This window comes from Antedon bifida, chromosome 9 (assembly GCF_963402885.1).
Source record: "Antedon bifida chromosome 9, ecAntBifi1.1, whole genome shotgun sequence".
NCBI classification, from domain to species: Eukaryota; Metazoa; Echinodermata; class Crinoidea; order Comatulida; family Antedonidae; genus Antedon; species Antedon bifida.
The window spans coordinates 21381662-21394106 of record NC_136234.1 but is presented as its reverse complement, the minus strand read 5'-3'; the positions used below and the strand labels follow the sequence as shown (position 1 = coordinate 21394106).

Genomic DNA, 12445 nt, shown 5'->3' with positions numbered 1-12445 from the left:
AACTGTTTAAAGTAGCTACAAGGTACCCGAAAATGACATCTATTATGTTTTAAAACAACATGCATAAGAATCTTCAGTACCCCACCATGCTTGGGGCTGAGCAAAGACGATTTTGAAAAAAAGAGCTGTATACAGTAGGTTCCCGCCCGAAAAAATGGCTTTACATGATTTGAATGAAACAAACTATATAGGACTCACCAGGACAATATATGAGCTTGTCCCCGGAAAGTGCACCTATTCATTGAAATATAAAATTAAATAGTAAGTCTCCAGTAATACTAGCCCATCCATGGTTGAGGCAGAGCAATGAGAATAGAGCCCAGAAATGCACTTACTTGTACTTATTACATACATAGTAGTCACCTATGATAATTATGATAATGTTAAAATGTCAACTATCCAGATGCGACTTCAACATTTTAGGTGGGGTTTTCTACTTTAAAAACTCGACTTCGTATATGCCTATGGCCTAGCCCGGCGGCGGAATTAGTCTAAGCTTCGAAATTGGTCTGGAAATCGGCATCTTTGCAAATGTTCTATAATACAATACAATATCTTGCATTAAACGGATATTCAAAAATACACTATAATGTGTAACGGTAGAATTACAATTCTAATGTAAAAGATTAACAAAATAAAAATTGAACAGTGTTGTGTGTTCATCGCGAATGACTAACAATACCATCTTTCCCATAGCACATGTGCACACTAATTTGCATAACAAACGCACGGCATACCAAACTACGATGAGATAAAATTAATTCTCTTCTAAACACGTAACGAAGAGAATTAATTCCTTTTTTTAAACAATAAATTAAATTGAGGGCGCTAAACATAAAATTTAAAACATCAAAGCAGTTAGCGAGAACCAAAAAAAAAAAGATGGTAAATGTGCTCTCCCTGCCTCAGCACTAAGGCCCTGCCACAGCCTTTTGGGGTCGTTCCCACCACATCACCAGATGCATTGATGTTGTCGCCTCATGGTGTGTGGTGGAAAGGGGGACGTATTAACTGTGAACCCCAAACACAGTGGCTCGCATAGCCTTAACTCTATTCCACCGACCAGCATGGGAATCGAACCCACGACATACGTGTTGTTAACACGACGCTCAGACGACTGAGCTAACTGATCATTTTGGTTTCAGCAGTGTTAATAGGATATTTATGACGTAATGATCAATTACGTAATACACGTATAAATAGACTATTATCAGCTTTTCAGTCATGTACTTGGTGGCGTAACGGGTAATGCTCAGTTTTGAGTGCTATCGGCTGGGGTTCGAACATCGACGGATACTTTTTATTTTTTTTTAAATTTTTTTTTTAATTTTAATATCTTTTCGTATAAAACACTGTGCTCAAGTGGACACAATTTGGTACCAGGGGAGCAGTGATATAAAATAGAAATAAAGTCACTCAAGTTTCAATCTTTTCGTATGTTAATACACTGTGCTCAAGTGGACCCACTTGGCACCAGTGGATTTTTTTTTAAATGGAAAATAATGAATATTGTTTTTGTTTTATTTTGAAAGAGAGATATGTTGAGGATTGTAAATGTCAAGTGGCATTTTTTCTAAATCAGAAACAAAGTTGCATGGCATTATTTTCCATTTTCCAGACTGCCATAAAACCTCGAAAAGAAGCCCATGTGCTCCTTCATTTTTAGTACTCTTGGGTGGGCTTCTTTTCCACATCGAGTTCTTTTCGAAATTAATTTTGCAAACTAAACGAGGGGAACTGCTAGCTTCCCGCCCGGAAAATATTTTATTTACATGATTTTAAACATCTTCTAATGTAAATAATTAACAGCATCAAAATTTAACAGTGTGGCGTGTTGACCGCGAATGACTAACATACCATCTTTACCATAATACACCTGCACAGACTCATTTGCATAACAACGCACGCACATACTAAACTGTTTAAAATACCCGAAAATGACTATCTGTTTAAAACATGTTTATTCTGGAACGGCGCGGCCATACACACCAACTACTATGAAGAATCGGATATTTCGCTACCAATGTTGCAACATTGATTAACAAAATCAAAATTCAACGGTGGGGCGCGGTTGAACGCGAATGACTTATCAATACCATCTTTCCTACTACACCTACACAAACTCATTTGTATAACAACGAACGGCATACCAAACTATGATGAGAGATACATTCTCTTCTCAACACGTAACGAGTAACGAAGATAATTAATTCCTTTTTTACATTAAAATTGAGGCCGCTAAACATAAAATTTACGAGATCAAATACATGTAGCGAAAGCCAAAAAAAGAGTAAAAATTCAAAAACTCATTTGCATAACAACGCAGGGCTTACCAAACTGTTTAAAATAGCTACAAGGTCCCCAGAAATGACACCTATAGTATTTTGAAACATGATATATAAGAGTCTTCACTACCCCACCATGACTGGGGCTGAGCAAAGACAATTTTGAAAAAAATATTTATTGAAATATGAAATTATTATTTCAAGCTGTAATGTAATAACATACGAAACGATATTAAAATTAGTGACTTATTTCTATTTATATCACTGTGCTCCAAATTGGGTCCACATGAGCACAGTGTATTAGCATACGAAAAGATATTAACATTCAATGATTTTTGTTTCTATTTATATCACTGTGCTCCACTGGCTCCAAATTGGGTCCACTTGAGCACAGTGTTTTAACATACGAAAAGATATTAAAATTAGTGACTTATTTTATCATATATATTTATCACTGTGCTCCACTGGTCCTAAATTTGGTCCACTGAACCAGTTACCGTAGTACTATTTCTATTTCTGAAGTAAATAAAGGCATAAATGGCGCTCCGTAGAAGTAGAGAATGCTCGATCGTCGAAATGACCTCTGAATATACCTCGGTACGTGTTTGACGTTTCTCATGCATGATGGCCACCAAGACGTCGACAAGAAAAAGAGAACAATGGGTACGAAGCTTCACAGTTTCTGACCCAGTCACTCATCCTAAAGGATTTACCATTTACAAAGTAACATATATGGTAAAATGTGTTTTATTTTTCCACTGAGGCCTAGAGTAGGCATAATATATTAATTAGGCCGCGCCTAGCTAGGCCTGCTACTAGGGCCTAGCCTAGCTAGGGCCAGGCATAAACATAAATGTAAAGGCCAGAGAGTAGACAGTGGGACCATTCGGTCCCAGGCCTGAAAGATTCGGCCCCGGGCCCGGAAGATTCTGCTCCGTGCATGTATGGACTCTGGATGATGGGCGGTAGTTTCTATGGAGGATGGCCCTGCCTGCGTCATACTACTAATAATAATAGATAGATTGTCACAACAACCCTCACTTATTACACTGCAATTTCTAGTATACATTTATTATTTTTCCAATGTTGTTTTTACAGGGTTTTGTAATAAACAAACCAGAAGAAACCATAGAAGTAAGTAATATGTGTATTAAATTGAAGAATAAACCGTTACATGTGTACATTACTAGTCCAAATGTCTACAATTGTCATTTTTATTTTAAAGGTATATTATTAACGATAATTAAAAAAAAATTTAACTTATAGGTAACAGTTTGGAAGCGATATAATGATTTTAAAAAACTCTATAAGGCTTTGTTTACAATCCACCAACAAATGCGACGTCCTGAGACATTTCCACCATTTGCAAAGGCAAAACTATTTGGTAGGTTTTTTTATTTCCAACATAGTTTTACCATTTAATAACTCAGACAGTAACTGTGTTTGGAGAACTCAATTGAGTACTGTATTAATGGTTGTTTATCTCTAGTACCTAGTACCAACCCCTAAACAGAAAAGTGATATTCAATGGTTACATTCAATTGTTGAGGCTGATAAATGCGAAACCAAATAAATTAACTTGCAGATTCTATAATTTCTTGGAAATAGAACAATTCTGGTCTAAAATGATTTATATTAATACAATCGTTCTTGTTTCAGGTCGGTTTGATAATGATGTAATTAAAGAAAGACAAAGGAGTTCTCTTAAGCTGTTAGAGTTTGCTGCTACTAAGTCTTACTTGGTTAAGAGTAATTTTTTTGTCAATTTTTTTGAGGTAAACAATTTTATCATGTACTATTGTAAGAAACCATCTCAGGACCATTTTTATATCCCCATAAGTGCCTGCAAAAAAATCTGCAATAATTCTGTTATAGGTATTTGTTAAAAGGAATGAGGACAAAGCACTACAATAACTCTGTTATAATATATTAGATATATGTTGTGTTTAATACAGAACCTGATGAGGACCTGTAAAAATAATAGGATATTTAAATATGTTCCATCTTTTATTTATGTCCCATATAGGGTGGAGAAAAGAGACTTGCAGAATCAAGAGGCCAGCCAGTTGACAAAAATATATTATTACCAGATGTATTGACTCAAGACAGAACGACGAAAGAGCTTTCACCATCTGAGACAATAGAAAGTAGCTCTGGCGCAAGTTCACCAAACCTAGGCCGTCAGGTATCAGAAGCATCAAACTTAGGTGGTGTGTGGCTCCACCGGCAGCATGAGGACGACGAAGAAGATCCACTTGCAGAGCTTCGAGGCCTAGAGACTGATAGCGATCCTACAGGTTTTGATGACAATGATGATGACAGGACAACATTCAGTGAAGATTCTGTGCCATCGACACCTCTTCCACAAGTTCAGGATGTTTCCTTCTTTGATCCTCTCAATGATTCTGGTTGGTCATTTAACTTTTTGTTTTTTTCTCCAATATGTGTACACTGGATCTCCAGTCCTTATCCGAGAAAACTTCTACCACCAGGAGAAGATTGAACCTCTTCAGATTTGTTTTACTATGGGTTGTGGGGCGCACCCCTGAATTATATTTTACTCTGAAAGGTGATTGAAGAAAAATTCGCTTATCAACTGACCAAGGAGGACAGACAAACCTCTTTAGATTTGTTTTACTATGGGTTGTGGGGCGCACCCCTGAATTATATTTTACTCTGTAAGGTGATTGAAGAAAAATTCGCTTATCAACTGACCAAGGAGGACAGACAGACACCTTATGAAAATAGCAAGAACCTAAAATGATACAAATTTGCATATTTCAACCACCTTTAAGTAAAAGGATAAAAATCATTTTTGATTCATAAAGGTTTGAAAGCTTCCTAGTATTATTTTATAATTGTAATTTTTAAATTCTGAATCCTCATACATCGTTTGTTATTTGAAGATCTAATTTGTTTTCTAGATTTGCCAGCTGAATCCAAAGATGGCATTATGTCACACAGCAGTAGTTGGCTGTTTGAAGCAATGTACATGTGTGCTGGATTGCAGAATGAAACATCGCTACCTCCAGTTGCTGTAACTGATCCTCCTACTGATGCAATCACGCTAAACTTTCCAAGCCAATCAAATAATAATCAACCAGTTGATTATGCTGACGGCGTTTTAGAATCTAATGATACAAAAGTAGTAGAAAACACAAACAATGATAAAGCTGTTGGAATAATTCCAGCACGTAAAGATGATCATCAAGCCAAGTCAATGGCAAGAGCTTATTTGAACTGTATCCGTGCTCAACAAGCTGCCGAACGCGATGAACAACTCGGTGTCGATGGCGGTATAGTTGATAGTAGGAATGCATTGGTGCAACAGTTACCTATCGGGGTGCAAAATAAAGCGTTGCATGATTTAGCAACTCGTGATAGAACTACATCAAACATATCTGTGTCTACAATGGATCTTGGTGGTGAAGATGACTATTTGTATAAAGCTGCTAGTCATATTAAACTAGCTTTGGAAAATGAGGCTTCAGGAAACTATAAATCAGCATTTACATATTACAAAACTGGTGTAAATGTTCTCTTACAAGGAGTTGTTAGTAAGTTTTCAATGATATATTATTTCATTCATTTATTTCAGCCGACTGCAGGTGAAGGCCTTCCCAGGCTGAACCCTGTCCTGTGCAGCTCTCAATTCAGGATATATGCTAGCAAATGCTGTAATCTCACTCTCTATGCTCTGTTCTTGAAGTTCATTCTGTTATGAGTTTTGGTAATTTCCCATGTCTCTACTCCCTAGGTCATAAATAGTAATATACTATTTTGATATTTTAAATTTAATTCAAATCAACTGACAGAGATAACCTCCAATAATTTGTTGACTGAGGTAACACTACAATTAGAATACAATCATACGTACATGATGTTTTACACAAACGTCGTGTTGGGATCTTTAAACTGTAAAACGCATTTAACAACATGTATGTTTGTCATATATTTTTTTTCAGCGGATAACAACAAGGATCGACGTGAGGCTGTACGACGTAAAACAGCACAATATCTTATGAAAGCAGAAGATCTGTACAAGAAATTCCTTTCTGCAGAGGCTGCAAATGTTGATCGCTGGAATGTATGTAATAAATCGTCAGCATTTTCTATAGAAATTGTATTAAAAAATGCAATAATATCTCAATTAATCTAATAATATTAATATTCTAAATCTATTACTAAAGCTCATAGTTTGGGGTTGTTTCTTTGAAAAAAAAAATGGTCTAAAGTTGTAAAATATTTTCTGTGTATATTGTCAATAAATTATTTTCTTTTTATAGTCTGATCAATTTCATGTGGATATGGATCACAACTCACTACATTTACGTGGGTCATTTGATGACCTCAAGAATTTTAAAGTTATTGGTATAATTGACAGAGTGCTATTAGTTCTAGATATGGTGTCTAACCAAATGTTTGTCATCAAAGTAAAGTATTATTGTTCTTATTTAATGTATTACCATGTATTTACATTAGTGCCAGTAGCTGATGATGATTGAGAGTAATTTATTTTTAGACAGATTACTAAAAACTTAACTCTATACAATTCTGCAGTTAATTTTTAAAAAAGAAATAAAGTTATTGTTTGTTTGCATTAATACACAAAAAAACAATTTTTTTTGCTAATTAATAGGGTATTAATTACAATCATTACTTGATCAATTTACAGAACACATTATTAGGAACACTTTTGCAGAAAAAAATATGTTTTAACACTACGACCAAACCTATGTACACTTTGTCCTTTTTGATTCTGAATATCTCCAATGTTACTACTGTATTTCTTACATTAGGTATTGTTTTTTGTTCTAGGTTTTACAAAAGTGTGCTGTTCTTTCAAAGAAAAGGAAAACTTGTGTTCCAGTAAAATGCCGTTTCATGGTTCAACTCTGCCAGTATTTTGAAACAGAAAATGCCATATACCTAGTTATAGAACACGCTAGTGGTGGAAAACTGTGGGATTACGTAAGCGGGTATCTAAAGCAAGAAGAAGACGCCATGGCTAAACAGTCGCTGACCAATAGTCTGGACAGAAGCAGGAATTCTAGTAGGGCATCAAAACGATCTCGTGACAATAGTGTCCTTGAAGAAATTGCAATTGAAGAGGAAGAGGTTTTTGAATCAACAGATAAAAATGATATTCATGTTGAACCTGCAGTTAATTCTTTTGAACCGAATCCAGAATTAGAATCAAACGAGACAAGCCCAGTCCCAGAAAATAACCAAGACTGTGCCAGCAGTTATGTTGAGCTTGTTACTGACTATACTCATAATATTAATTCATTAACTAGTGATGACAATATTTTAAAAGAGCAATCTGATTTTGAAAAAGACTCAAAGGAGCTGTTAAGTAATAATCAAGACTTTACTGACACTATGCCATCTGTTGCTGCGCCAGATCTCTCCATTTCAAACACCACTCCATCAGATATGGCATCGGATGTGGAATCAGATGTTGTGGATGAAACTGATGATTTGAGTATGAGCACTCTTATGGAAAAATGCTTGCAGTATGATGATGATAATTTACAAACACAACCTGATAATGTGTTTATTGATAATCAAGAAGCTTCTTTGCCACAAACCACACCAGACAGACAACCTCCTCCAATGTGCTTGTTCAGCATTGACAGCTTAGAGAGTGACTTCTCAAGTCCAGAACATGTGATGAATGGAGATATTTTCAGTTTCGATCCACGTAAGTCGGGTAGAACTTTAAAAGACATTCCAGAGGATAATAATACATCAAAGAACAATTCATCACGAAAGCTTGATTTCGATGGTTTTCCAGAAAACGAAGCGGAATTATCGGATAGTAATGAGGTAATTGATGATGTGCCGGACTCTATTGACAATTCACAAACTAAAAAAACATCTGGTTACTTTATGGAAGATATTGGAGATAATGTACCTAACTTGCTAGATTCCTTCATCCATAAAACGCCAGACACAAGTGGATTTGGCGTCGTTATGGATGCTACCACAATGAGCAGTGGATCATCGATTGATGGAGATTCCTCTGAGCTCTTGCAATCAGTTGAAGTGTCATGTGACAGTAAAGATAATTCTGCAGATGACTTTCTTGTCGTAGATTTAGTTGATAACAGTGCAATCTGTAGGACTGATAACAGTACTAACCGTCCTATACTTCAAACACAGACATCAAAGAGCAATCTCAATGTGTCTGGGATGGGTAAAGGGTGTTTTCCCGGAATTGATAACGACAACCAAATTGAGGGCGAACCTGAATCTACCAAAGATGTGTTAAATTTGCCTGAAAGTTCTCCCACAGAAGATGATACTTTTTCTGTATTTGTTAATCCATTTGAAAAATATGAATCTAGTGAACCAGGCAGTACAACAAATAAACCGCAATTCAATACATGGGTTAGTATCGAGGATTCTCCTGACCGCAAACCCTCTGTTACAATACCTAAAGGAATTCCAACACCAGTTTGTAGTCCAACAAGGAAAACGTCTGTCGATTCTAACAAAAAAGAGAATACTACTGAAATTAATGAACAGAAAGACAATTTGGAAAATAATGTTGGAAAGAAAACTTTAACTGATAATGGAATAAACGATAATGGAATAGCTTTATCGCGTGATAGGACAATGTCTGTTCTATTTGAACATTTAGACAATGAACAGTCGAGAGTTAACGCCACACTGCCGGAGTCATGTATACGTTTTTGGATCGCAGAAATAGTACTTGCTTTAGAAGATCTTCATTCTATGGGTATTATATGCAGGTTGGTTGTTTGTTTATTATATACATTTTGAGTTTATCATTTTAATAGTTGGAAGTTAATAATATTAAAGTGTAAGTAAGTACAGTAATAAAACTTCGACACCAAATGGATTCTGATCCGTACACAATATTATATAATATATAGTATTATTCACACTATTTTGTTTTGTTGATTTGTTGCCACAGAGATTTAAACCCTAGCAATATTCTTCTTGGTGAGCGTGGTCACATTCGGTTATCGTACTTTAGTATATGGCAATATGTAGAAGATGATGCAAATGAATTGGCAATAGACAACCTTTATTCTGCTCCAGAGGTCAATGGAATCTACAAGGTCACACAGGCTTGCGATTGGTGGACTGTAGGAACTCTTCTGTTTGAGCTCCTCACAGGAAAGGTAAAGTAAACTTTTTAAAATTTATTTATTATTTTCAGAACAAACATATTTTTCAAGGAAAATCGTCATTCAATTTGAGGGAATTAAAAGTGTAAGATTGTACATAAATAATAGTCAATGTATTTTTATTTGTAGACCCTACACAATTGCCATCCAAGTGGAATCAACAGTCACACCGAACTGAAAATACCTGATCATGTATCCAAAGAAGCCAAATCATTACTAAAACAGGTAAGGAAATTGGCTACTAACAAACCACTTTTGAAAATTGCACAATATGCTAGACGAAGTTTCTCATTAGCTCTCAAAATCAATCTCAGTATTTATTTCTTGCAAAAAAAATCAACGATAAAAAAGTAATAAACAAAATACTTGTTTACATTGTTAATTTCTATATCTTTCCTATTTTCTTTATTAGCTTCTTTTAGTAAACCCAGGCGAGAGACTAGGCTCAGGCTTAGCTGGCTCTGAAGACATCAAAAACCATCCTTTCTTTAGGGATGTCAACTGGAAAACCTTAACCAGCTAAAGCCAAGTTTAAATGCATACTTTTATTGTGCCTTAAGGCTGGCGGCTACTGCCATGCAGAAAGTCAACAGATATGAATACATTAGGTTTTGTTTAATTTTAAAAAGATAACTAAAGTAATTTAATTTAACATTTATTTGTTGAGATACCAATACCATTTTATCTAAAAGTTTATGATTTATCTTAATCTAATAGCCTTTTAAGTACAGTAGGTATTTTATGCTTCTACTCATAATTTTGCACCAAATCATTGCTATATCTGGTGAAATGTACTTTATATAGTTTTAAAATATTATTTTGAAATTCTACTTAATTTTAAAGGTTGTATTAATTTATGGAATTGTTGACACGTAGATGTAAATATTTCAATAATTTATTTTAAATAAAGCAAATAAGTAATGCTTCTATGCAATGTCAAAATGTATGTGTATTAGTTTTAAAGGTACATTTAAAATGTTTTTAAAATATAATATATACAGTAGGTCAAGGTGTTTGCCCATTTATTATTATATAATAAATACAATACAGTACTTGTGTTCTATTATAGGTGGCCATGTATATATAACATGTAATAATATAAGAATTTCAATAATTTAATACGATAATACAAAGACATTGTACCAAATGTTTCTATTTATGTTTTATTAGTAGATTATTATATTATTGTGTTAACACAATGGTAACAATTAAGACATCTACATTTAGGTTTCAAGCTTTTAAAATGTTTTGGCAAAATGTTTAAGTAGTTGATTTTAAAGAGAATTATCCAGGTAAATGTTAGTCCTAGATATTGTCCCCCTGAAAAACTTAAAAATAAACATTTGTTTTTTTATTCCATTTTAATGTCACATACATTTGATCAAAAATTAGATTGAAAAAAATATGAAAAACTGCAATTTAAAGCAAAAACAATAGTCAAATTTGTCTTTCAATGGGTTGTAAATTGATTTGGTCTTTTTTATAAACGTAAATCAAAAAACAAAATACTACTTTTATTGTATTATGCATTTATGGTGATTATGGAAGGTAACCTGTATGGTGCTTTTATAGTGCTATTTTAAAGAAATCTTTATTAGTATTGTAATCATATTATTTTGATTATCGGTATTATTGTGTAATAATTGTATAGCAAACCTCATATATTTTAAATAGTTATAGTATTTAAACATGTTTTCTCAAATTAATGTATATTTGTCACTCAGCAATAAAAGTTGCACATAAATTCAGTAATGTGATATTGAACTTACAAGTTATAAGACCCTAAAGCTCTGTCTACACTATCAAACTGTGACAAAAATGTGGTGTGCCCAAATATCGATGGATGTCATATTACTACCATATTTGGGCAGTACATCACACTTTTTTAGTTAAACTAGTTTATAAGCTATGTGTACATAGTTTAAGCACTCATGCTATGCACACTTCCCAACATTTCATCAATGCAATGTTACACTGTTTCCATTGAATCTTTTGCTGCACACTGGTAATATTGAATCTCATGTTTTATATTAAAGCTAAATATTACAGGTAGTGTTAATAAATCTGTAATTTCAAACACACTTTATTTGTTTCTTTTGCAATTATATTAGCATGGAGTTATTTAATTACAACTCCCTGGTATTAGTAATGGCTAAATACTAAACAGTAGAAATTACTGATAGTTGATTTTATAAAATATTACTGTACCATCGGTAAGCATTAGAGTTCAGTTATTTCTGAGTCCAAGACTCTCCAGTGTACAAATTTCTGAAGAGTAGATGGTTACTCCAGTGTAGTGGTCCATCAGCTCCAGTCGTTCGTGGTAGGAGTTGTACTGTTGCTGTAGGAATTTCCTCAATGAATTCTCAGGATGAATATTATGAACTTCAACTGGTGGTAAAGTCAGATTATGATGACATCATAAATGTCACAAAACCTTGTTTTTAATTAATGGCAGCCTAAATATCAACACAGTATTACATGACTCTGTTATTAAGATTTAGTTTATTCTGAATTTAATTCCCTTGCCTTTTTAAAGCACATTATTAGATCTACTATACATCTACTTTTGTAGTTTAATATATCTAGTACATTCTTGTAAAATTCAAAAAGGTTCCTAAAGTTGTGTAATGCAACATAACAAAACATTACCCTGAGTATCTATACTATAATCATTACCACAAGATTCACACTTCAATGCAACACTTACAGATTGTAATATTATATATCTTTAAAAAGATATATAGTCAGCACTCTGTATTTCAAATTTAAAATCAACATCAAATAATATTAAACAATTTTATAGAACAGTAGTTTAAATGTGAGCTGGGAAGAGTGAAATTTACTGACTTTAATATTACTTTTAATAAATAGTTTTTTAAAAGTAGATAACAAGATGAATATTTACTTTTGTTAATAATTATATTCATATCATTAAATAATTTTAATTCAATATTTTTGTTTAGCAGCACATAAACAATTGCTTTCATTACAGTAGAT

The 12445-nt window shown here is 33.8% G+C and overlaps 1 protein-coding gene across 1 annotated transcript; it reads left to right on the top strand.

Annotated features, from left to right (window-relative positions):
• The first annotated feature begins 2895 nt into the window (after window positions 1–2895).
• On the top strand, window positions 2896–11520 carry LOC144851723 (ribosomal protein S6 kinase delta-1-like). Its single transcript, XM_078709316.1, has 12 exons — window positions 2896–3020; window positions 3384–3419; window positions 3552–3669; window positions 3945–4060; window positions 4312–4693; window positions 5210–5842; window positions 6251–6372; window positions 6572–6718; window positions 7104–9043; window positions 9229–9439; window positions 9575–9670; window positions 9858–11520. The coding sequence occupies exons 1-12, from the start codon at window positions 2907–2909 to the stop codon at window positions 9966–9968; spliced, it is 4026 nt and encodes a 1341-aa protein (XP_078565442.1). The 5' UTR covers window positions 2896–2906; the 3' UTR covers window positions 9969–11520.
• The last annotated feature ends 925 nt before the right edge of the window (window positions 11521–12445 follow it).

Excerpts from the sequence above, each read along its gene's own strand:
- LOC144851723 (XM_078709316.1), top strand. The coding sequence starts at position 2,907 with ATGATGGCCACCAAGACGTCGACAAGAAAAAGAGAACAATGGGTACGA. Across the intron at positions 3,420-3,551 it reads AACCAGAAGAAACCATAGAA|GTAACAGTTTGGAAGCGATA; the intron begins GTAAGTAATATG and ends TTTAACTTATAG. Across the intron at positions 9,044-9,228 it reads TCTATGGGTATTATATGCAG|AGATTTAAACCCTAGCAATA; the intron begins GTTGGTTGTTTG and ends TTGTTGCCACAG.